At 46.7% G+C, this 26,836-nt stretch overlaps 1 protein-coding gene across 1 annotated transcript in view; it reads right to left on the bottom strand.

Moving 5' to 3' along the window:
- Positions 1-5,948, bottom strand: part of LOC144277892 (C-type lectin domain family 4 member G-like) — a 49,313-nt gene extending 43,365 nt beyond the window's left edge. The window contains exon 1 of the mRNA XM_077838916.1: positions 5,855-5,948. Within this exon, the coding sequence (XP_077695042.1) occupies positions 5,855-5,948 (94 nt within the window). The remainder of the gene's footprint in view (positions 1-5,854) is intronic.
- Between the last annotated feature and the right edge of the window lie 20,888 nt (positions 5,949-26,836).

The following is a 26,836-nucleotide window of genomic DNA, read 5'->3' as shown; positions in this document are numbered from 1 at the left end:
TTTTGATTCTTTCTTTTATACCTCTATAACTAGCCAAGTGATAAGAATACACCTAAATTCTTAAAGTACAGGCCTTTGCAGACAGGCCTGAATATCTATATCCTAACACTCACCAAACAAGATAGTGTGTTTAAAAGACAGAGTGAGGGGGCACCAGACAGGTAGAGTGAGCTAATGGGGAGAGAGAGATGAGGTGATAGGTTAGGGAAGGGTCCGTGATGAATCGAAGGAGAAGCTACATGACAGGGAGGGATTCAGACAGCAGGATACTGGAGGTGGGGGGGGAAATAGCTCCGTACTGAACAGTCTCGCTCTTCTCTGCAGGTGTTATGGCCAAGGCTGCTGGAGTATGTGGTGCCAGCTCAGTACACGGGTACTTTGAAGCCTCTTTGCAGATGCCTGAGGGAACTGGCTGAGAAAAAGCAGCAGGAAGGAGAAGCAGCTGCTTGCCTCGACTACAGTGGACGAGGTTTATAAGAGAAACTCTTTCATTTCTTCTCTCCAGGCACTATGAAATGAACAGGTTCAGTCTGCTCCAGTTCTCTCATCTGCAATCAGGAGGCTAAAATTAATGAGGGATGGTCTTGGGATTACAACCCGGCCATGGGAGGGAGCTAGGAAATGTGGGTTCTGTTCCCAGCTCGCCACCAAAATTCGGATGTGACCTTGGGGAAATCACTTGATCTTTCTCTCTCAGCTTCCCCACTTGTGAAATGAAGGAGTAATTCATGCCAACCTCACAGAGGTGCTATGAGGTGGAATTCATACATGTTTGTAGAGCATTCTGAGATGCTCAGACTGAAAGCACTATGGAAATGCAAATTATTATCAGCTGTATTCAACATTGGTGGGCATGTTGGACATGGATAGGTGAAGAACATCAGCAGGACTCTCTGCAAAGCCTGGCATAATTAACGCTATTCTGTTTCTTTCCCTAGTGCAACTCCCTACACCCCAGGGGCTGCTGGCGCGACTCCTGGTGAGTAGACCATGAGAATAGGTTTTCTGTGGAATGGGACAGTTAACTATACAAATTGGTTTTGTAGCTAGATGCTTGACTTAGGCTGAGGGATGTGTATGACTGGGTCTCTCTCTCTCCTCGGCCTCTCCTGAGACACACTGTCCTGCATCCTCCTACTAGCTCGAATGCTTTCTTCTTCAGGAAGGCACTGCAGTAGAAGCAACAACTCTCTTGGATTGTCTCCACAATGAGAGTCTCTGAACTATTCCCTCCCTCAGGAACAAACTGGTATTGTGCTGACAAAACTTAGCCTGTTCTTTCTCTCTCATTGACAGGTAGTAGCCTCATCCCCTTATGAAAGAGAAGGACACGGATGTGCTGCCTTGCAGTTACTAAAGGCCCTGCACCAAACTGTCCATGCAGCAGTGGGTGAGATGTGGGTAGTAAAGATCCCATCTCTGCTGCAGTACATTGAAGGTAAAGTGTTAGTTAGGAGGAGTGTGGTCCATGGAGAATAGAAGGGAAGCCAGAAAATGCAGCTTCGTATTGACGTGTGTTGTGCCATTCCTGTTGCAGTACGTGGGAACAGTGGGGAATTGAAATGGGGCTTCTAGGCCCACACTTTTCCTTCCTCTGGATAACTGTGAACCACTGAGGCCAATTCAAACAGGGCAGAATCAGACCAGGAAGGTTTCAGCTGAATGGAAATGTCACAGCACTTTCCCCCACACCTTTGCAAGGTTATTTTTTGGGAAGGTCAATATGCATGAAGCTGGAGGTTAGTGAAAGATTTTGGGGTTACATATAGAGTCTGATTTTGCAAACGGACTTTTTCTGAAAATTAAACCCCACGTTTACTTTCAAGGGGGATTCAATTAAAAAACCCAGAGTTTGTCTTTCTGTAAGGAAACCTGCACCATAAAAGCTAGGTTGGCCAAGTGGGTGCCCTAGGGAGAATCTAGGTATTGTGGACCTAATAATGTCTTTCACCAATTTTACAGTGGTATGACTCTATTGACCTCCATGGAGAAAACCCTTCAGTCAGCGCAGGCTGTGTCTACACGATGGCGTTATGCCAGCAGAGCTCCAGTGACGTAGCTGCGCCTGTCTAGTCTCTGTGGAGCAGGACAGACCCTAAGTGCAGCACAAGCCCGCTATGTTTCTCATGAACATCGAATCCCCCAATGGACAAGCGGGTTTGATATTTCAAAAAAGATTTTAAAAAATGAGCTGTATCTTCCCTCCTGGCTGCGGCTGTACAGAGTCCCCAGCACTACACTGTGCTGACATTAAAGAAGGCTAGGTTAGAGCTGGACACTCAGAAACAGGGCCAGATTCTCAGCTGATGTAAATCAGTATAATTCCATTGACTTCAGTGAAGCTACACGATTTACATCCAGTTCGGATTTAGTCCAGAATCTCTGATTCTGCAGGAAAAGTTTGTATTCCTACTAAACCCAGTCTTCTGATGTGCTGAAGAGTTTTGTGAGGTGCTCAGCACCCTCAGCTCCCATTCAAGTCAAGAGGAATTGGGAGTGCTCAGCATCTCACTCCTGGTGGGTTGACGGACCCTGAATAAAAATGCCAGCAGGGTACGTAACATCTGACGAAGTGAGCTGTAGCTCACGAAAGCTTACGCTCAAATAAATTTCTTAGTCTCTAAGGTGCCACAAGTCCTCCTTTTCTTTTTGCGGATACAGGCTGAGACGGCTGCTACTCTGAAACAGGACATTTTCTGTTGGTCCAACAAAGAACGTTGGCGCAGGTCCCTGTGACGGCGCAACGACTCACCCCTGCAGCGCCTCCTGCTGGCCATCTGGGAATTAGCTCTTTCCAGCACAGAGCACCCTCTGCAGGCCCATGTCCCTCTCAGACCCCGGTGCCCTTTTTACCCAGGGTGCTGTGCCCTGGCAGTACCCCCTCAGTCTCTATGGGTCTCCCTTCTCTGGGGAACGCCCAACCCTCTAATCCCCACCTTGCCTCAGTCTGGACCCCTGCACCTTGGGACAGATTGCAGTGTAAGAGCCAGTCACCACAGGCAAGGGGGTTTGGGTCTGCTGCCTTTCCCTGCAACCCAGTACCCCTATGGGCCTTGGACCAGGCCCGATAGCCTGGGGAGTTGCCACCCTAGAGCTTCCCTGCTCCTCTGGCCTTTCCCCAGCCCAGCCCAGCCCAGCCTCATTCCCAGTACCCTTTCTGCAGGCAGGCCCTACTCCCTTCAAAACTAGAGAGAAAGACTTTCTCCTACTAGCCCACGGCCCTCTTATAAGGGCCAGCTGGGCCCTGATTACCCTGGCTACAGCTGTGGCTGCTTTCCCCGTCAGCCCAGCTCTTGTTAATCCCTTTCATAGATTCATAGATATCAAGGTCAGAAGGGACCATTATAATCATCTAGTCTGACCTCCTGTACAACATAGACCACAGAATCTCACCCACCCACTCCTGCGAAAAACCTCTCATCTCTTTCCCTCCTACAGCCCTCGCCCAGGGCTGTTTTAAGCCCCTCAGGACAGGAGTGGGGTGACTCTCCCAGAACCCAATAGGTACAGTTCCATTTCGCCTTGAAAGCCCAGGTATGTTACAGCTTGGCAGACCAGGAGTTTTAGAAGGACTGATTGGAAAGGAGATACCTGGGATGACTCTTCTTGCTAATCTAGGTGACACTGTTGTTTTTCCTCCTGCTTTATAGGAAACACAGAGAATTCCCTGGACCATGCACGGTGGGAGCACATGCTGCTTCAGGTAGAGGATGGCTTTCAGATGTATTGTCACAGTCCTCTCTTCCCCCTCCAAATATATCAGCTGGGGAAAAAATTAATGATAAATTATTCATTATAAGCAGAGCTGGTCAAACCATTTCATTTGCAACTTTTGTTCAATTAAAAATGGCCTTTTTATTTTCATGGGACATTTTCAAATTTTTCAGGGTTCTTTTTTTTTTTTTAAACACACACACAAAAAAACCCCAGAACAAAATAACCCCAACCCAAATAGAAAATGTTTAGTTTTTTGAAACTGAAGCTGATTTTTTTTTCCAGTTGCTTTGCTGTTTGTCTCCTTCCCCCTTCCCCCACTCCCCCTCCCCCGCTTTTCAATCACAAAGTGGAAGAGGGGGAAAAAAGCACGGGGATGAGGGATAAAGGGAAGGAAATGGGGAAAACAAAGAATTGAATAATGGTCATCTTTGATTTTGAAAAGCAAAATATTTTTGTGTTTTCACTTTTCATTTGTATGTTGAAAAATCAAGAAAACAAAAAATCCCACTTGTTTTGTGAAATGGCCTTACTATTGTTCAACCAGCTCTAGTTATAAATCCCTCTGTATTACCCCTGGGAACAACACAAAACTTAACCAGAAACCCAGCATGCTAATGGTGCTAATGCATCACTGGGGGACGTCTAAAGGATTTTTTTTTCTATTTGCCACTCAAAAGAAAACTTGCTCTGAGAAACCCAAAAAGGAAAAGAGACAAGACAAGGTTTGGTGTCTGTATCTCATGGAGAAGCCTTTGTGGTCAGAAAGAGCTCTTTACAGCCTCATGTAAATCCAGACAAGGAAGATTTTTATGGCGAGGGCTGAAAATGAAAGGAAAGGACCTAGTGACAAAGAAGCCCCAGAAGGTTTGGAGTTCCATTTGGGGTTGGATTACACTCTAGAATTTCCCATTCCAGATCCAGCCTCATTTGAAATTCTTTGGGCTCCAAAATCAACTAAGATTAGGTTCTCTTGTGAGGTTTCTGATATTTCCTGGCTGCTGTTCAAAAGTCGGGCCTGAAACAGCAAAGTGCTGAGAGTTACTAACCTCTGGCTGACTTCAATGGGAGTTGAGGGTGTGACCCCGGGTCCTTTGGGTACCCACTGGCAGAGGCCACAGGAGTGCATAGGGTTCCCAGGATTCCCTGGATCTGATCTCTATATCATCAAAGGGTGTCATGTAAAGCCTTTCCTGGATGCCTGTGCCACACTGCATAATCCTCATAATCATTGCACAGTGACTGGATGGATAATATCTAAGGCGTTATGGTTGTCTACTGAAATTGATGCTTTGAAGGTCTGTGCGTTGGGGCTGGTCACCAGAAGGTGATAAAGAAGTTTCTTTCAGGCAGAAGATGCTTAGCTGCTTGAATGGCTGTATGTCGATTGAGTAATTATTCACAGTGGATGCTAATCAATAGAGCAAAATTCTAATCAAGTGATTGCAAAGTCTCCAGAGGAGATTCGAGACAAGAAAAACAAACAAACAATAGGGGGTACCCTGTTTATAAGCGGACAATGGATGCTTGGAACTATATCTGGAGGTCCAGAGGTATCCTGCACCAGGTATCCTTCACCTATTGGACAAATTGCCAGCTGGCTTGTCTTATGAATAGAGGATCACATTTGGTCTGGGTGTTTCCTGCTGGGAGAGAGATTTGGGGGAGCTATCCCTTGTGAGACAGGGGACTGTTTGGTTCTTTAAGTTGAAGCTCTAGAAGTGTGTTAGGATTTTATTTTTATGTAACCATTTGTTTACATTAATTTTTCTTGCTGCTTCTCAAATCTCTGATCTTGGTGAATTAAACTCTACTTCTTTTCACTGTCAATGTATCGAAGTGTGTGAAATGGAGCGGTGATGCTGAGGTGAAACTGGTAAGGTGGTGTGTAGCAAACCTCTGAATTCTGTGAGTGTCCAGTGGAACAGGGGCTGGACATTCTGGGGATGTCCAGAGGGCGAGCGGTTGGAGTGTACTGATCGCTTATCTGTGGAAGGACAGTGGATCCTGGACGGGGTGAGAAGGGTGTGCTTGTGTTTCCTGTGACTGGCAGAGTCAGGAGCTGACACTTGGCAGGTACAGAGAAGGCTTCCTCATGCTAAGGGCAGGTGGTAGTGAGGTCCCTCACAACCCTGGGTACCTCGGGAGGTGTCATAAAGGGTCCAGAGCACTTCAGAGAAGGTGCCTGGTTCTTCGTAGTCCAGGGCCCTTTGTTCAAAGTTGACTAGAGCCATCGTCCATCCACTGGAAAATCACTCCTCGATGGTCAGACGTTTTGGCTCCATCTCATTCTCCAATTCACTGTCCATCTGGGTTTGGGGACTGAGAGGAATCCTCAGGCAAAGGTTCAAGAACAAGAGGCAGAGGAAGTCTGGGTTGTCAATGTTTATAGTTCTCAATAGGGAAATAATCTTCCCAGGACACCTGAATATTGGAAAGTGTACAACAGAACAAGGAAGCAAAAACCAACCAACCAAACAAAACCCCAAACCCCACAACAGCCCCCACATTCTTGCAATTAACCATCTGCTTTAACTCTGGTTTTACACGCAGTTCCTAAGAACATCTCTGGAGATGATAGACGACAGTGCCTGGAGCAGCCAGATATCCCTTGAGTTGAGCTGGCAGATGGCCGGCTATGCCAGCCCCTCCAAAGAGAAGGTTTGTTCTCTGTTAAGGTTTAGTTTCTAGTTACTTTCCCCTGAAATTCTGATTGGAGGGCTGCATAAGGCTTCTCTCAAGGTTTCATTATTTGATATTTTATTCTGCGTCTAAAATTTGTTTGTACTTATTCCCTGCTCTCTTGCCCCCCTGCCCTTCCAATATTTGCTTGGACAGGCTGCTTGTCTGTCCTGCATTGTTGGTTCTCTGGCTGGGCTAGACGATGGGATGTTTCTGTAGCATGGGTGCTTGGACTTGGCTGTCTTGTTCCTTCCTGAGTGTTGCTGAGCTGGGTCTGTACTGACAGGCACGTTGTGTTCCTGATATCCCAGGGCTGGTCTCTTTCTTTCAGAGTTTCCTGTATAAGGCTCTAGGAACGTCCTTAGCAGCTTGTCAGGACCTGGTCCATGTTAAATCACAGATTCATACACTTCTGACGACAGCAGATTATATGGAAGCCCCTGAGAGACAGGTGAGGCCTCTGTCCCTCTCCCCATTTTACCAAGTAATCCCTGAATGCTCCCTGTGGGGCTCAGCTCTGAGTTGGCCTGGGACAGATGCCATTTTGCTTCCTATCCTCTTGATTGCTATTTCACTCAGCGCCCGCTCCCCATGTGTCTCAGGCCTGATTGGCACTTTACACCACTTTGGGTGAAAGGAATGGACTCGTGGGCTCTATCAGACACCTGGTTCGATCCTAACCTGTATTTCTCTTGGGTGACAGGGAGTCGTCTCCATCCTCGCAGTCTGTGCTGCGAGCCACTTGGACCTCACCTTGAAGGCACTTCAGGAGTTTGGGGCTGCAATGAGCCAGGTTAAGATGTCTGGGTTCGTCAGCCGCCTGAAGGTAAAGGAGCCAGGGGGTTCTCTCAGACTTCCTCTCCCTCTGAAGCAGGGGCAGCAGCCCCGCGGTAGTGTCTGCTCCGGTCAGCTAGCATTGTCCCCCAGTGTCTGCGTTCTACGTGATGCCGGCCGTTAAGCAGACAGGAGCACAATGTGGAGCTGGGGTTCTCTCAAATGATTTTTACCGTCTGATGACTCATGGCTTGAGCGCCCCTCCCATGCACAATGTGTGGGAACTACATCAGTTGCTTGCATGGAAAAGCATTGAAGGTATTTTTAACTGTTTTTTATTCCAGGTTAGTAGCTGGAAATGAGGAGGTGTTGCAAGCAACATGTGGCTTACCAACCCGCTTTAGGTAGACCACCAGTGGTCTACGGATGACAATTAGGGAACCTCTGATTTAGAACAGTGGTTCTCAACCTTTCCAGATTAGTGTCCCCCTTTCAGGAGTCTGATTTGTCTTGTGTCCCCCAAATTTCACCTCACTTAAAAACTACTTGCTTACAAAATTAGGCATAAAATTATAAAAGTGTCCTAGCACATTATTCCTGAAAAAAAGACTGCTTATTTTCCCATTTTTGCCCTAGAATTAGAAAATACATCAACTGGAATCTAAATATTGTACCTGCATTTCAGCGGGCAGTATATAGAGTAGTCTAAAGAAGCCATTGTATGAAATTTGAGTTAGTAACTTTGCAAGTGCTTTCTTTGTCATCTGCTGTAAAACTAGGCAAATATCTAGATGAGTTGATATACCCCCTGGAAGACCCCTGCAGACCCTCAGGGGTACAGAAGTCCCCCTGGTTGAACACCACTGATCTAGAGGATAGAGCAGGAGACTAGGCCTCTGGGCTCCCATTGCTGGCTCTGCCATTTACTCACTGTGCAGCCTTAGGCAAGACATTTAGCGCCTGATCTTGTACCCACCAGTGTCAATGACTAAGCTCCCATGTACTCCACTGCTGTCGGTTCAGCCTTTTCGGCTCTCTGGGTCAGAGTTACCCAGTGGGAATGATGGCGATGGGGCGGCGAGTTCTATGGGCTCATGGTGCCCGGGCTCCAGCAGTATTCAAGGCTCGGGGGCCCGGCTCCACCAATGTTTGATTCATTCCAAGGCCAAATGAATCAGAAGAACTTGTCTCTAGTGATGTTTCCTATTGTCTAGGATTACCACCATGGGACAAGAGGCAAGACTCGCCGCACCCTGATGCTGACATACAGCAACGTGGCTGTCCATGCTCCAAAAGAGCAGCTTCTCTCCCGAGTAGAGGCAGACATCACAGGGAACGTCCTTCACCATTACAGAATCAGTTGTCAGGTAAGAGCTTTTGCGTGACAACTGTGAGGAGCATTACCCTGAAGTTATAGCATTGCCTCTGAGCTTATAGAGAGAGGGCTTGTATTTTCTAAAACTCTCCTTTGAGCAATAATTTGTCACATGTCTCAAATTTAAAACTGTAATGGATGGAGCGTGAGCTGTCACATGTTGTATCACTTTTGTTGCTCTTCTTTGTATTTCTCTAGTTTTTCTATATTCTTCTGAAATTCTGTCGAGCACAGCTGCACAGTAATTCAGATGCAGTCACACTCAGGCTATTCAGAATAACACTCTAACTCCCCTAATATGTATGTGTATCTAGCTCTATCTTTTGCTAGCCAAGAGAGAATGGTGCTAATTTGTATTTATTTCTTTGCTGTCACTCTGTTTCTTGGACTCACTACTTCCCTTCCCTCTTCTCTGTCGTCTTGTTTGTCTGTGTGCTCGTTATTTCTGTTCCCTAGGTGTCTGACTGCTGGTACTGACTCTCCTCTCAGTGCAACCTCGCCACGTCACTTTGCCATTCAATTCTGCCCTGTCTAAGTGAGAATCTCATTTAGCCTTTGTCAAAAAAGTTGATATCCTCCAGAAGTTCACAAATGCAAATATTCCATAGGATGGCCCCTGATCTTGACCTCTGCAAAACACCCCCTCTGGATACATTTCCTGCCTTTTGGAAGATTTAACAATCATGATTTCTCTCTGCTCCATATTCACCAGCCAGGCCATTTTGAGGATGTGTGTTATGTGGGACTATAGACATTGCTAATAGCTGTTTTGCATTTTGTTTTTCAGGTGCTGGGCATCGCTCTTACAAACAAGGTAAATTCTAAATAATCTGCCCTCAGCTCTTGCCTTTTCTATCCACAAGTTGCTTGTTTAAATTGCACAGAGCTTGATTTCCTTGCTACATCAAGCAGGAGTCCTGGCTGCTCTGGTGTAAGTGGCCCTGGATTTCTTTCATGAACCTGGGTTTTCTCTTCTTCTGAGGTGGGTGCAGAGCCAGGGTCCTCTGCCTTCTGGGGTCTGTGGACACCTCTCTCCTCTCCTGTGGCTAGATTTAATTCCTGATCTTTATCTTCTGGACTCTGGTTCTTCTCTCCGTTTCTCATCCACATCCTCTTGTTTCTCCTTCTGGATTATGTAGGACATGCACCTAAAATTAACCCTCATCCAGAATGTCACGGAGATTAGCTGTGCCATTTTGGAGACCAGAGACTCCCAGGAGTTCGAATTCTCTTACAAACTGGAGCTCCTTGGCTACATGCTGGTGAGTGATGAGGAGCTTTGAGGACTGAAGTACAATGGAGTTTGTTGTAATGTCATCAGACTGGGTTTCCAGGTAGATGTTGTTTTATCCAGTGGCTGTGACTGTACCACCGCAGTCTCATGAGCTACCTGCACGGCACCCAGAATGCTGCTGGGTCCACTCTGAGCTTGGCAGGGATGCCGACCTATTGTGGGCTGTAAGTGGCAGGAATGGCTTGTGTCTGGGGAGTTATCTTTCTGTCCTCCGTATAGCCTGCAAATGGCCCTACAGTCCATTTCTGAGGCAGAGAGCCTGCCGAGCACGGTGTCTGTTTATTACAGGTCTGGCATATGGCCCTGTTTCAGGGTGTGAGAGGAAAGCCTCTCTGCCTTTCAAATCCATTTCCCATTTTTTTTAATTTCCCTATTCGTGCATTTCAGGACTTCATTAAAAAGGAACCACTGGATTCCCTGGCATCTCCAGTTCGCTACAAGGCAATTCTTGCCATTAGACATCTGAGGTAGGCTATTTTCTGCCATATTTCCTGGCCCTGTGACATCGTCTTTGTTAGTTCATGAGTGCCAGGTTGGGAGCAGTTTGATGCCTGCCGGGTTTGGCTCACATGCTGCTCACCAGCAGAACTTTAGTTCTTGAGGGTTTGAATGTGTCCATTTGGAGGTTTGTGCTTGAAAGACACAAACTTGGAGGTCGTGGGGCATGCAGTCCAATGCAGGAGAGTTCAGATGGGGAGGGAGGTGTCTGGCTTGCTGGCAGGGGGAAGGAAGCTTGTGGGTTTCTCTAAAAAGGGGACTTGAAGCTTTAGCTTTACTTCTCAGTGAGCCAATACTTAATAGAGGTGCAAAGAGGTGCTCAGCTGCAAAGTGAAGGGTTGTTTGCATTTGGGGTTTTAGATTGAGACAATCTCCAGTCATTGGACCCATTTCTTTTACTTGGAGGTGGTACTGAGTCTAATGCATGACTTTTCTCTCTCTCTCTTTCTTCTGCCAGCAAACTCAAACCATCTTTGACCTTGAAGGAAAACCGTGAGCTCCTTCATCAGTGTTTCAAAAGTTTGTTTCCCCTCCCTCCCCTGGAGAAGATGATGAAAGAGGAAGGTGAGACAGCAAAGGATGCTCTGCCTATACAGGTACGTGACAACAATTCTCCTCAGGCACCATCCACTGTATTTCTGCCCAGCAGGCACTGGGTGATGGCAGTCACACATGGCCTCCCTGGCAAGGTTATGGTTAGCTTTCCCCAGCCCCCAGTCGTCCCCTCCCCGCCACACACACACACAAATTATCTGTGCTGAGCCTCACTCCTTCTCTTCTGGTTTCAGTCACTGTACGTAGAGTCCTTGGAAGCCCTTAGCAAGCTAATGAAGACTTTGCTGGAGGAAGAACCAACCGCACACTGGTTCCAGGAAATGTTTCAAGTGAGTAGACCATTGAACCATGGTGAAGATTGTTTGTTTGTTTGTTGTGTTACTGCAGGGAAGAGTCAGAGATTTAGGGGGTCAAGCTTCAGTTGTGGAGGAATTTTCCACAATGGAGTGAATTGTCGGGGGAAAAAGCACCAAATTCTTCCTGGGATAAGCAGGCATGTGCCCTGCTGAAATCCACAGAAGCTATGCCATTTTATGCCAGGGCTGGATTGGGACCAACTTCTTACAATGTAGTTGACACTACTTGGACCGGCAAGAAAATCACCACTGCAGTAGCCAAATCCAAGAGAACCAGTTGAAACTGATCACCTCTTCAAAGAGTAATTCATTCATATTGAGTTAAGCCCTGTGTATGGAAACTTATCCAGAGGAGACTTCCTGTTCCTCAGACATGAACAGAATATCTTGAAGAGCTGAGGGGTGGGGAGTTTGATGCACCTTCAGTATAAAAATGAAGTTCTAAAAGGAGCTGGGCTTCGGGGGGGACTTCTCTGCTCTTTTTCAAATTAATAAAAAGAAATGCTCCTCTCTGTCATTTGGCCACTCAACGTGGGAGAAGTTGCCCAGGAAACAAAACACAGCAGCAGACATCAAACAGCATGTAATGTGGTAGACAGCTCCCATCAGACAGTCTACAGGAGACATCACGTACACAGGCCCAGGTTCATCTCTCATGTAACTCCTTTGTCTTCAATCACTCAGAGGTGAATCTGGTCCCTGGCACTTCCATTAGACATGTAATTCCTTCGCTCCATGGAGATCGGGTGCTTTGGAGAGGGATTTTAGTGACAATTAAACCTGTTTAAGAGGAACTTTTGGGAGGGATTTTCTGGTACTAACTCTGTCCATTCCCCTGCTCTACCAACAGCTACTAGAGACATGGCTCCATTCAGAGAAGGAGTGGGAGAGAGAAAGGGCCTTGCAGGCCACCATCCAGCTGCTGACTGCCTATCAAGAGACAGTTCATAGCACAGTGAGTATAGCCTTCCTCTTCCTTGAGTTGACTTCCCTGCTTATATCCGATCTGACACTCAACGCAAATGCATGAAAAAAGCTTCCAGGGCAGCAGCTGGGATCTCAAAGTGACTAAGATCCCTCTGCTTCCATAAGAGAGAGGTTTACACAACAATGCTGTGACCACACTCCGGGCAGACTGCAAGAAGTAGAGGGCAGACGATCCCCCAAACTGATGGCTTATTCTAGAATTACATGCACCAAGTCAACAGCAAAAGAGCTTCCACCCTAGTTAACAAAATGCCAAACACGGTCCGCTTTTGGCATTCCAGACCTAGGCTCCCTTCTAAACAGCCCAGTCTAATATAGTGAGGGGTTACTGAAAACCTGATTCACCATATGTGAGGTTCACCCATCATAAAGGACCAGATGCTTATCCCCAAGTCAAGGTGAATCTCAGGTCTTTCCCAAATAGCATGCTGCCAGCCAATCCTTAATAACGAAATTGAAGATTTCTTCTTAAAAGAAAGAAGAGAGTTACAAATGGTTAAAAGATCAATATCCATACAAGTGACTGTCAATGTTCATAGTTCAGGATCACAACAGTGATGGAATAAACTGCTGGCTTGTACAAGTCTCTCTGGAATCATCCCAACAGATCAGAATCCAAAGGCAGCTTAGATGTAAAGACTGTTAGTTTTTCCATGCATTTTCCAGGTTCTTTCAAATGATGATTTGGAAGCTCTCTGTCCTATGGCTTACACTTTCCCTGTTCAAAGTTTCAGCAGACTAGAGATGACAGGATGAGGCCCGAGCCTTCTCTTTTCTAGCTATTCTAGCAGGCTGACAAGCCTACCTCACAAAAATGGTTACAGCAGGACCTTCCCCCGAGAAAGACTAGGCAATGCAGATCGCCTCCTGTACTTTGCTTTGAAGCTAATCTTCTATTTCCTGTGCATACACAGTAAACTAGTTACTCATTCGCATAAGGTGATTAGCCGTTCTTCCATTATAACACAGAGAGTTAAGCTGAAGACAATGTAGAAATTATTAGTTTCCTGCAGTATCTTACATCTTTGATTTTAAGGTTAACTGAACACCTTGCACACATAATGAAGACCTGAAAGGGAATGAGCATCGACAAGCTAATTTGGTTACATTGTGAAACTTCTAACCGCGTATAGATCAACACAGACAAATAGACTTAGCATCTATTGTTCCTTTTTGAATGAGTTGAGGATTGCTAGTCTAATCCATCTCTTTGAAATTCACATGCAAGTGAACTGTCTTGATACAGTGGAAGTGCCTCTTGTAAAGTTATTATGGGTCATACACAGGTTGCCTGGTCTGCCAGTGTCACAAATGCATTCTTGGTTCTTATGCTCCCAGGGTGGTAAAGGAAAATTTCTATTTAACCAGCTAAGAACATAAAACATAAGAATGGCTAACCTGCCTCCCGCAAAAGAATGGTTCATCTGGCCCAGTATCCTGTCTTCTGACTGCATTGTGTGAAGATATGCTTCCTTTGGTTTGTTTTAAACCTGCTGCCTATTAATTTCATTGGGGGACCCCTTGGTCTTGTGTTAGGTGAAGGGCTAAATAACACTTCCTTATTGACTTTCTCTACACCAGTCATGATTTTATAGACCTCTAGCATATTCCCTCTGAGTCGTCTCTTTTCCAAGCTGAAACGTTGCTCTTTTTTTAATCTCCCTTGGGTGAGAAGTTATCCCATAGGCCTAATTTTTGTTGCTCTTCTCCATATTTCTTCCCATTCTAACACATCTTTTTTGAGATAAGATGACCAAAACTGCACGCAGTATTCAAGGTGTGGGGGTCCTGTAGATTCCTATTGTGGCATAATGATATTTGCTGTCTTCTTATCGATCCCTTTCCTAAGGGTTCCTAACATGTTGTTAGCTTTTTTGACTGCATGTTGAGCGGATGCTTTCAGAGAACTGTACACAATGACTCTGAGGCCTCTTTCTTGAGTGATAACAGCTAATTTAGACCCCATCCATTTCTATGTACAATTGGGATTATGTTTTCCAATGTGCATTACCCAGTACAGTACAGGAATCAGGGGCACAATGTTACCAGATGTGCCTGTTACTTTGGGGTAGGCTCATTGATTAGGGTTACTCTTCTGGGGGGGGTAGTCTGTAATTCTATTAATGTGCTGCTTATGTCACTTGTGTGTTCATAGGCAGCTCTACTCCTTCCTTCTGCAAGTGCCCTCCCAGTGGAGCTACCCTGCAGGACCTCGGTTCCCCAGGGCTGGGTCCCTCCAGCCTAGAACTAGATGAACACGCTCACACGTACGCTCACACTAGCAGAGCGAGTCTGAGCGGACCAGGTCCATCAGCCCTCTCCAGCTGATCCTCTCATATGGCCCTGGACTCAATGGGCTGGGTTAAGCAGCACTTTCAGCTGCTCCCCTCTTATGTGCCCCAAGTTTAACACATCCCTATCCCACTTCCACATTACAATTGTACTGGTAGTAACCCACTTCATGAGCAAACCCCACAGTATTTTTGGGCGCTACCGGGACCTTTAGCTTAGGTAAAAGAAGGGTTGCTGCAGAGTAAATGGGGGAAGCGGAAAATACAGAGTAAAATTTGGAGAGCGAGAGAGAGGGAGAGAGAAGCAACCAGCTGAACCATAAAAGTTATTTATTGAATAATAGTGATAACTACACAAGGAGGGCTAAACAAACATAATGGTTACATTTGAAAGGTTAATACCTGAGGAAGAAAAGAAAACAGAGGGGCGGCGGGGGGGGAATCTCATCCACTCCATGAGGCTTGAACTGGGTGGGGTTCCCAGGTAATGGTGGTAGCTCAGGGTCCTGAGTGCTGGAGACAGGCAGAGCCCCCAGCACAATCAGTCAGGAGATGGAATCCCAGTGGAACTGATGCAGAGTTTGGGTCTATACATCAGAACCCTTCCTTGGGCATAGGTAGTGGGTTTTGTAGAGAAAATACAATGGTTCAAGGGAGAACACTAGATTTGTTTATGGGTAAACTAATGGGTTTTCAAGGGTTTTCTTTAGGCTAGACAATAGGAGCTGATCACTCTTGGCTATGGGTGGTGGTTTTTTCCAGGGAGCTCACAAGGCAACTAGGCTGCTTCAGTATTTTAGGATAATAAAGATTTATTACTAGAATTGGTCTGATAATTGCTGAGCTAGGTGTGTGCAGGCATAGGTTCATTAGCATCTGGAGCAGGGATTCCCATGATGCAATGCGTCCCTGCTTTTCTGGTCCCAGAGTTCAGTGCGGTTCTCTGTTCCTCATTCTTCATGCTAATTCCTATCCCATCTTTCATGCAGATGAGGCTAGGGGAGTTGTCTCTGTTCTTCATTCTGTATGCAAATGGAGATGTCTTAATCTTGTCACTCTTCTCAGGAGGGGTGTAGCTGTGTCTCCCAACACCCTTCATTGTTCTCTGCAAGCCTTTTCTCTGATGGGTTTTGGTTCAAACAGAGACTGGTGGGGGCGGGGGGTGTCTTTCATGAGTCAGACAGGCTAGATACTGTGCCCTGGTTCCCCAAAAAACACAGAGCTGACTGGTCTGAACAATAAGGATGGCAAGTGAAGTCTAGTCCAACTGGAGACCATTCATTCTTTGTTCTTCGTTCTTTTTTCATTAGACTCAGGGAACTTTTGATCAGTTTGGATCTCTGATTGGACTAATAGCACCATACAGCTGTGATTCGCTGGCCACGTCCCGTCAGTGGGTGGTTGACTGTATCAGCTGCCTTCTCTGTATACAAGGTGAGGAGACCATTAGCAGGTATAAGGAATTCTTCACCTTCTTTCACTGTTGTAATGTCCATTTGTCTGCCTATCTAGTTCTTTCTGTCCTGTCTGTTGTCGCTTAGATAACAGAATGGTGGGCATCTTGTAAATAGCTCATTAGAAGAGAAGATTCTGATGTGTAAAGAGCCTAGCACACTTTTGGGAACTGTACAACTAATAAATGGTCTGCATACAGGTAGATAAGGGCTAAATTCCTTAGGGCTTGTCTACACAGGGACAGTAAGGAAAGTTAATCCAAATGAACTAAAGGTGTACATTTCAAGTGCATGAGGTAAATGGCATTAAACACATGTGTGGATGCTCTGATTCTGAATTAAAATGGGCCTTATTAATTGTAGTGAATTCCATGAATGAAACTAACCTGAATGAAGGCCACTTTAATTCTAAAAAAGTGTGTCCCCACAGGTGTTGAATGAAGTTTAACTAATGCATTTTGAAAATGAATGGGGATTAGCTTTCTTGAATATCTCCATGGAGACAAGCCCTTGGTACTAAACATTTTCATTCTCTTTACCCTGCCACTGGCTGGATTGGAGGGGTTTCCTGGAATAATTCTGTAAACAAAAAGTTCTTCCAGCAGCCCTCTGTCATGAGCATTCCGAGCTACTGGAGTAAGTAGAGGCCATTTTCCCCCTTTGTGAAAGAGTAGGATATTCTTTTCACCTAATGGTTAGATGTTAAGGGATAGAGCTTGGTTATCGTTTAAGGCCATTTCCAATGAGGGTGACCAGACAGCAAATGTGAAACCTCGGGACAGGGGGTGGGGGGTAAGAGGAGTCTATCTAAGAAAAAGACCCCAAAATGGGGACTGTCCCTATAAAATCGGGACCCCTGGTCATCCTATTTCCAATGATTCTTAATCAGTCCTAAAAACAGTATTGGTGATTCAGACACAGAATAAGGGACTCCAACCTTTGAATGTACAACATAGTAATCCCAGCATTGTTTAGAAGTGACTGATGATGAGCCTAGGTTTCTTGCCAAAGTTTTTTGTCTATCCCCGTCTCTTTTACAAGGAGAGTTTGGTGGAGGGATTCACCTCTAAACTGGAACCTCTGATCTACCTGCATGAGTTGTACTTGAATAGGAGCTTAGATGTAAATAGTGAGAGCAGAGAGACTACTGAAACCAGACACACACACAAAGCTGCTCCAAGCTGAATACAGTGCTTGTTCAATCCTGAATCATTCACAATAACATACCACTACTGTTAACGTTCAGACATTTTAGGGTGTAATCCCGACTCCATTCCAGTCAACAGGAGTTTTGCCATTGACTTCAGTGGGGCCAAGATTTTACACTATGCTGATGACAACATAGCACATGGATCCTCCCGTATGAAGATCCATGCAGTAGGGGTTCAGTTTCCTTAATTGTTACAGTACTTTTTCTCCTTTTCTCCACTCCAGGCCAGTCCATAAACCTGGGCTCAGCAGAGGAGGAGCTGAGATGTCTCCGTGAAGCACTAACAGCTCCAGACCCCGAGGCTCTGTTTCAGGCATCTTCCAAAATGGCCAGGGTAACTGACTCAAAAAGCTTGTGCGGATGTGCGAGTGACCGGGCACCGTTCATTTGACATTTGCTCTTTCATGATGCCTTTCCGTACTCGGAGCGAGCTGTGGGAGCAGGGCGTTGGCTGCTAGTAACCAGCAAGATGCTTTTCATAGATGTGTGCTCTGAATGCCACGTAAAAACCAGATTCCACAGAATGTTGCACGCCCATGAAAATGCGCACGCGGATGCACACGCATGTACCTATCCAGCAGGGCCGGCTCTTGCTTTCTCACTGATCCAGAGCAGTGAAGCACAAAAAATAATGAAATAAAAGAGCCCCCATGCCGCCCTAAGATTGGCCGGAACACCGCCCCTTGCAATCTGCCGCCCCAAGCACGAGCTTCCTCGGCGGGTGCCTGGAGCCGGCCCTGCCATCCAGCCATCCAGGAGAAAAACTGTGTTAGTGGAACATCAAGCTGAGAAACCACCCAGGATTCATTCCGTCACCTTGTGGGTTTGCCTTTGCCGATATTTGTGTGCACGCCTCTCTTGACTGACTTCTATATGCTGTAAAAAGATGCAGTGTATGTAAGAGACTACAAAGGGAAACTTACCTCCTGCATATCCAGTACAATGTTGTGCTAACTATGCAACAGAGTCTTTGCCTCTAACCTGATATCATTAGTGTAGAAGACAAAAATGTAGTCTATAGACTAGAGAGAGAATTGTAATCCCAAATGGCGAGCTAGACAGGAGGCTAATTCACCATTTGCTGATGCAGGTATATCTTTTTTTCCATTTTTAAAAGTGCTGGAGCCAAACATCATTGCGGTCTCTCCTGTTTTTGATTTGTTCCCAGGTTGTTAGTGAGTACTTTCCCTCCGAACAGGCCACAGACTTTATTGCGGCCACATTGGGTGGTCTGCTGTCTGCTAGCCCCACCTGTGCCACGGCAGCTGGACTATGGATGAAGATCATCCTGAAGGAGCGTGGAGATGCCATGCTGGACAAGGTAAAACTGGGAACTGGAGAGCTTTTCTGCCTAAACTCTAGGCTTTTTGATCTTTGCCCTCATGTGTAAGGAAGAAAAATCTTGCTGTTTCTCCCCCTCGGACATAGAGTCGATTCCATCTCTGTTCCTACCCTAAGATAGGCAATGGCAGAATCAATAGCAGTAGACCGAGATAATCCAAGGGAAAAGGAAGATGGTTGGTTCTTTATTGGTCTAGCTTGTTGCCACAGTATTCAGCCAAGAAAGGCTTGAGAAAACAGACTCTGGGGAAAAGACAAGAAGACAGAATGACTGGCACTTGGAGGCCTCCAGGTATTAGGAGGCCTATGGCTAAGGGCTACATGGATTAAAAAGAGCACGGGGCTATTGCCACCCTCTTGCCAGGTTTCTGAGCCTGGCCTCCAGCCCGAGCAGGAACAGCTTCACTTTTAGCCCCATCGTGCAAGCCCCACAGGCCCAGGTTGACCTGAGCTCTGAAACTCACTGCTGTGGGATTTTTTTGCTGTGTAGACCTACCCTTTAAGAAGAGAAGGAAGGAGGGAGAAAACTCTAGTGTCTTTGGGATCCACTATTTATATGCCTTATTCTGGAGCCCAGTACATCAGGGCTAGATGAAAGGAGCACTACACAAATCTTCTAACAAGGCTGGTGAAAGGCCTCAGGACAGGGAACCCTCGCAGCAGAACTGCCATGTTTGCACAGTGTTTTGAAGATGTGAAGGGCTAGGAATGAATATGAGAGGTAGTCACCTGTTCATAGTCCCAGGCATTTACACACTCTCTTTAAAGCACTTACATATTTTGTGCTTGTGGTTGTTGATGAGCTCTGCATTCTTCGAGGCAAATGGTCAGATTTGGCTGCTTAAATCACAGCTGCAAAATCTGGGCAAGCAAAGCTGCCTTTTGTGCACGTGAACTGGTTTATGTAATGCATAGCTGGGCACCACCACATTAAATTACCTGGTATGTCTATGTGTGTGTCAGTGTTAATTTTTACAGCCGTGTGTGGGCAATTTGTGTGGGTTCAAGTTACGCAGATGTATTTGAACATTTGCTTCTTGAAGTGAGGCATTTCTAAAAAAGCAGCAAATGGCTAAATAAAGGTTTTGATTCTGTAGACTGAATGGAGAGAAAGAAAAAGGGACATTTTTTTCTGGTTTTGTTCCTTCCAGGTGCCAGATATCCTGGCTATACTATATCACCACATGCCTACTATCCAGGAGGGCAGCTTGAGGCAGTTCCTGGTGGAGGCAGTGTCCATTCTAGCTCACCATCACCAAGAGGCAGTGATCTCCAGCCTCCTCAGCAAACGTCTGCCGATGGACAGGTATATACCGCTACCTATTGCATTCATCTTGGTAAAACATGGATCCCACAGCTTTACTAGGAGATGTAGGGCTTCATTTAAGCCGCAAACAGTTTGGGATCATTCCTAAGGGTTAATAGCCTGGCTCTTTCTGCAGGAAGGTCCAAGAACATGTTAAGGTGGGGTGTGGAGAGAAATTAAGTGTCATTCTGTTTCCATTCATGGATAGCTGCTTTGACATCCTAAAGATCTATCTTTACTGGTATAACTGGAGTGTATTGTTGGAAACATCTACCTCTCTAGACGCCTGAACTGAGCTCACTCTGGAAATGAGCAGTGGCTGTTGGTTTCCTGGTAGCATGACAGCTTCAGGTGCAAATCCCTGGCTGATTGCAAAGACTAGGGCCAATATTATCATCAGACCTCTGCTTGGTATCAGTGAGGGTGTGGCTGCTAGAGCAGAGTTGCCATCCTTGGTACTTAAAAGTGGACTGGAAGCAGATCCATCATTTCATTTCAAGATCCCTAACTGAGGTATCAGTTATCAGTGCTGGAATCTAAGACCATAAGAACAGCCATACTGGGTCAGACCAAAAGGCCATCTAGCCCAGTAGTCTGTCTTGCGACCGTGACCAGTGCCACATGCCCCAGAGGAAATGAACCCAACAGGTCATTGTCAAGTGATCCATCCCCTGTTGCCCAGTCCCAGCTTCTGGCAAACAGAGGGTAGGGACGCCATTTGTGAAGGGGACCTAGGATGGCCATGAACATTCGTTCTCATAGTTGTATGTCCATCTAGTAGGAATCTGGCTTTTCTTTCATCCACTTGCCTTCCAAACCCTAGATCTTTGGGAGCCACATGCTCATGATTCCATATTGACTGGGAAGTGGAGAAAACAGGAAGTGAGGTTGGCGCTCTGTGTCCTGTCCTTCTGAAGTCTAGTATTAATGGTTAGGCTGCAGGTGGACTAGGTCACTTAACTTAGTTCTGTAACTGGAAACTCAATATTTAAACATGAGGAGCATTAAAGGAGGACAGGACTCCTAACTCTCTCATCATAGGCAAGGAGAACATTTGGTCTTTGCTAAAATATGACACATTCAGGGTGAGCCACAAAAGTGTCCAGGGCTCACCTGTAACTTCTGTTAAACTGCAGTGACACCGCTGAGCAGTGGAGATCTCTGGGGGGAGACCCCTTGCTTGCCACTCAAGTCCTACGAGCCCTAATAGAGAAGATAAAGACTCCAACAAGAACAGAAGGCAGCATCACCTCAGAGACCGAAATCGACAGGCATTTGGCAGCTGCTGAACCTCTCTTAGTAAGTTAGATGGCAGACACGTCTTTCAGGGTTTCCTGTGCCCTGTGATAATCCTGCTGATGGAAAGCTGGAAGTGTGGTATAATATTGCTGTGTGGGCACTTCTCCTCTGATGGACTGTTTCCCTGAGTCCAGCTCTGCTGCCTGTGGAACAAATATGGCAGTTTTAGATACGTTACTGATTTACTTAATACTATCTGGCCATTAGAAAGTCTTGGGAGCAGGTTTCTTTGCAAATCTTCCTTTGGACTCACAGCATGCCTTGGGAGGTCATACACATTTGTACAGATGTGGGAAAGTGAGCCATGAGTTAAGCAAGTTGCTCGCTGTCATTCAAGTTACTGGCAGAAGGGAGAATTTCGTACTGCAGATATCAGACGGGGAGAGAGGGTGTGATGGTGTTGGGAAGAGATCTCCTTTTTTACCATGCTCTCCTTTCAGGCAACATGTGCCATCTTTGAGGTGGTGTCAGCCCTGCAGTCGAGCAAAGCTGTGTGGGAACTGCTCCCAGAGTTGTTTCCTCTTCTCCTGCAGCAGGTCAGCCAAACCCTCGGACAAAAGCTGCCTTTGCCAACGAGAAGCAGCCCGAGAGAAATCCGAAAAGGGCTACAACTTACTGAGGGCAACCCTTGCCGGTAATTAGAAGGAAGGGAGAGAAACCAAGAGAATTCCAGGAGAGTTGTGTGACGCTCCCCAGGAGTTCCCAGGGTTACGAGGCACCTTACCACCACGTGCCCTTCGAGTGAGGAAGTCTTGTCTGTGCCTGCTGTGGGTCAGTTCCCTGAAACTACCAGGCTCTGGCAAAACAAACACTGCCACCCAGGCCTCCTCAGACCTCAGTCTCTTTGTACAGGTTAATGACAGGCACACACCCACCCCCGAGTCCTCTGACCATTCCGTATAGTGTCCAGCCCTTTATCCACTGAACTCCCACAGAATTGTCAGGCCTGCTGTTCCCAATGGAACAGTACACACCAGTTTATTACTTCTACTTTAGACTCTGTACTCGATACTTAGACTCTGTACTGCAAAACACACAGCACTTAGATATATTTCTAGTGAAAACAAGAAGGGAGATTATCAAAGAACAGAGATTCCAGTGACCGTCAGTAAGAATGCAAGCAAAAAATGGTTACATTTCAAATGAAATCATAACCTGCTCCTAGAAACTAAACTTAACCAACAGGTTAACCTCCTGTCTAAAGATGTTTCCCACCCAAAGTTCTCAACCAAGCCTGATCGCGACCCCTCTTTCATGAAGCAAACTCGCGGTCCATCTACTTCCTAAGTGAAAGATGTCCCCCAAATAGACTAGAGCAAACCTTTGATGTGTACCCCAAAATTGGGTCCCCACCCCCTGTCTACTTCCTGCTACTTTTCTTTCTTTAAAGTTCTCACAGTCCTTCTCAACTGAATGTACATTAAGCATGTAGGGTTCACATGTAAACAAACAGATGGATAAACATTTCTTGCCTGAAAGAAAACCATTTTGTCACCTTTCCTGGTGACTAGTCCCGAGACACAGATCCTAAGAATGTAATTTTCAGTGCATATCCATGACTCTTTACACAGCATCTGTACATGCGTTTCACAATGATCTTGGTGACATGGGCTTTTATTTTAGACTCATGGGGCAATCTTTTAGTGAACTAGAATGTACGTACCAGGCCCCTCGGGACCCACTCTCTGCCCCTCGCCAGTTAACACTAAGATTCCTGAGTCCTCAGTTGACTTCAGCTCTGGTAGCACATTAATGTACATTTCCCACCAATCTCACAACATGATTAGTTTCTCTTCTTGTTGTGTTTCTTTATTTCGTGCCAACAGGGTGCTCAAATTACAGACTTCATGGTTTTATAATGTCTCTGAATTTTCCTAGGAAACCAGGATCTCAGCTCTCTTCATAGATGGGCAGCAGGTATCAAATAAACATAAGGAAGTACTACTTCACACAACACACGGTCAACCTGTGGAACTCATTGCCAAGGGATGTTGTGAAGGCCAAAAGTATAACTGGGCTTTTTTAAAAAAAAGAATTAGATAAGTTCATGGAGAACAGGTCCATCAATGGCTATTAGGCAAGATGGTCAGGGATGCAACCCCAAGCTCTGGGTGTCCCTAGGCCTCTGACCGCCAGAAACTGAGACTGGACAACAGGGATTGGATCATTTCATGATTGCCCTGTTCTGTTCATTCCTGCTGAAGAAGCTGGCATTGACCACTGTTGGAAGAGAGTGTACTGGACTAGATGGACCATTGGACTGGCCCAGTAAGGCTGATCTTAGGTAGTGGCCACAGTGGGTCAGGTTTTCAAGATGGGTGCCTCAGTTTTGTCCACAAAACTTGAGTTTGTTCAGATGGATGGGTACCTAGCTATGTGATTGCAGGCGCTGCAGACACGAGTATATATTCTGCTCATGCTGTTGGCCCATGTGCAGGCCCATTTTAGGTACCTATATGTGACGGGGTGGTAGGCTGTGCCCCGGCCTCTTCCATGGACACAGACTGCTCCGAGTCCCTCCAAAGTGTTCTAGGGATGCCTGCTCCTGAGATCCTGGTGGTAAGAGCTCTGATGACTGTTTGACCCCAACGGATGATCTTAAGTCACCTTTACGCTTGACCTTTGTTTTCTTTCTCCTCCCTCTTGTCTATACTTTCGTGTCTAGGTTTCTCCAGCCCCTTTACATATATTTCCTCTTTACCTGGCCCTTCAGGTTTTGTTTCCACCCTCCTGGGCCTCCATACCTGCCTTGGTGTCCCTGTTAGAAAGGGATTCCAGTCCATGCCCAGTAGAAGGCAGTGGGGCAATCCATCCACTACCGCTACATGTTTCTGCCTAAACTTCCCCTTAATATTCAGAGTCCTTAAAATTGGGCAGAATTTATCGTCCCCATGGACACTGGGCAGAATTTATTGTCCCCATGGACCTGGTATTCAGTTTTGATCCTACCTCTGGGAAGTATCCAGTGGGGTTTCACTAACTCCTGCCTGATTAGCAAACAGGATGAAGCTGTGTCCATTAGTCCCTTTGCTGGCTCCTCCCTACCCAGACCGATACAGTAGGTACTTTCTTTTTTCTTTCCTGCCTGGGAGTCTTGTCCCAACCACAAAACTGGGCAAACCCACAGTCCATTTTAGGACAGTCTCTTTTTAGATGTCCTTCACGTCCATGTCGGAAGCACACCGTAGGCCAAGCTCCCACTACAGTTCCTTGAGGCTCCTCCCTCTTCTTCTTGCTGCCCTTCCCAGCTATAGGCACTCTGGTCCTTCTCAGATCTAGTCCCTTAAACCACTGACTCACTCTGGGAATGTCCGCCTCTGTAAATTCCTCTCACTTTAACTGTGGGGTCCAGATGAACTGGCTGGCGCCACAGAACCCATCCTCGGATATGCTCAGGGAGACTCTGAAGAAACTTCCAGAATCATGCAGTCCATGATCTCCCCCACAGTCTGAGTATCTGGCCTTACCAATGAGTGGCCCAATCTTTTAATTCCTGTCCAAATGCACAGAGGCATAATCCCTCAATCCATCTTTCAACTCTACATTTCTGGCAGTACTTTTCTGTGGACAGGCCCCACCTCGTCCAGCATGGCTGCCTTAATCATGTCATAATCTCTTGCCTGCTCATCACTAAAAGCCCTGTATGTGCTTCCCTGGTTAAATAGGGTGTCAGTTGAAGGGCCCACATTGTTCTGTCCCTAGGAGGTCTCACTGCTGCTCCTTGAAGAGTAACCAAAAACACATCGGGGTTGTTCGCAGGTCCCATTTTACAGTCTGATCTCCTGTGCCTGGTTTCCATTTCCTGTCACAGGACTCACCAAACTTTGGAGGAGTTGTTGCCAGACCTGGGCTTGCTCCCGTATAAATTCCTGACGGCTCTTTTGCTGTTAAACCTACCAGGCAAGGAAAGGCTGTTTTTCTGCCTGGTGGGATTGTTGGAAGGTCTGTCGGGTCTTCTACACCAGTGGTCTCCAAACTGGGGTGCGCGGGATGATCCCGGGGGGTGCGTGGCAGCAGAAGCGCCGCCGGACAGCACTCCGCCGTTTTTTTCCTTCGGCGGCAGCTCTGCACGTCCACGGCTGGTGCTCCCCTCTGGCGGCCCGCCTGCGGCAGGTCTTCCATCGGTGGCGCGTCTGCGGCAGGTCACTCTGGGGGTGCGTGAGCCAAAACGTTTGGAGACCACTGTTCTACACCAGCAGTTCTCAACCGGGCCGGTTTTAGGGGGTCTGCCAAGCAGGGTTGGCTTTAGACTAGCTGGGGCTCAGGGCAGAAAGCTGAAGCTTTGAGCCCAGCCAGGCTGGAGCCCTGAGGCCCAACACCTGCACTAAAGCCCCGAGCCCCTGCACCCTGTGGGGTTAAAATCCGGAGCCAGGAGCCCCAAACGCTGATGCCTGGCAGGGCAGAGGCCTGGAACTGGGCCATGGAGTATTTCTAGCATGTTGAGGGTGGGGGGAGGCTCAGAAACAGAAAGGTTGAGAACCCCTGTTCCACACTTCTCTTTGCTGCTTCATCACCCGTTTCAGTGTTCCCTCCATCACCGGACTGCCAAACCTCTACACCGGCTTCTCCAACAGGCTCTCCATTTGCATAGATAACAGGGAAATCCCTGATGAGCCCCCAGCTGTGACAGAGAGGGGTGTTGCACCCCCACATCTTCCACAAACACAGACCGCGTTGAGACTCTTTTCCTTCTAAGCACCAACATATAGTCTATTTAATCCCCCTACCAATACATAGCACCTTTATATTGTATCTCAACTTTCTAAACTCTTCTCCAAAAGTCAGGTGGGGAGTAAGGTGTTTCCACTCAGAGACCTCACTTTGTCAGGCTCTCCTAGCTTTTTGTCTTTCTGTTTCTCTTAGGGTGACCAGACAGCAAGTGTGAAAAATCAGGACGGGGGTAGGGGTGTGGGGCGGGGGGGAGGGAATAGGCACCTGTATAAGATAAAGCCCCAAATATCAGGACATCTGGTCACCCAAGTTTCTTTCTCTGTCTGTTCTCCTCAAAGGGCTCCTGCCCATGTCCTTTTACACAGTTTCCCTGTTAATAGAATGATTGGTTCCTTGACTCACTAGCCCCAATCTGACCTTGTAATCAGGTACACCTCTCTCCAATTAGGCCTTCTGTGATGAACGGAATTAGTAGGAATAGTGACCAGAGTGCTGACTCAAGTGCAAACCCTCAGCACTCTGTCACCTCATATCTGGAGATATGACCCCAGAATGTCCATTAGTGATCACCACACTCGCTGCCCCCTGTTTCTGGGTCCTGATCATGTACCTTTTCCATATCACTTTACTCTGCTAGTGCCCATAGTCCTTGCAGAAAGAGAAAAAGGACTGCAAAATTTTGTCCCTAGCAAAACTAGTCCTATGAGATGTATGAGACTGAAACTTACCTCCCAGCATCAAGTCCTTCCAGGGACACTGGTGTCCAGGACATTGCCAATGGATGAACTGCCGATTGAACAGCAGACCTGAGAAGTAACCGGGGCTTCCTGACTCTCTGTTCAAGCTGCACCTTCCTCCTGATTGCTGCAGTTCTGTGCCTCTCTTTCCCCAGGCTTTCTATCAAAGCATTCGAGTCTGTGCTTTTCAAGGGTGGGAACGAGAGACTGGTGAGAGCGCTCAGGAAGCAGAGGACTTGGACTCTTGTGGAAAACCCCAAGACACACCATGAGGGAGTGTGTCTGCTGGTGA

This window comes from Eretmochelys imbricata, chromosome 20 (genome assembly GCF_965152235.1).
Source record: "Eretmochelys imbricata isolate rEreImb1 chromosome 20, rEreImb1.hap1, whole genome shotgun sequence".
Lineage (NCBI taxonomy): Eukaryota > Metazoa > Chordata > Testudines > Cheloniidae > Eretmochelys > Eretmochelys imbricata.
This window is presented reverse-complemented; position numbering and strand designations above follow the sequence as displayed.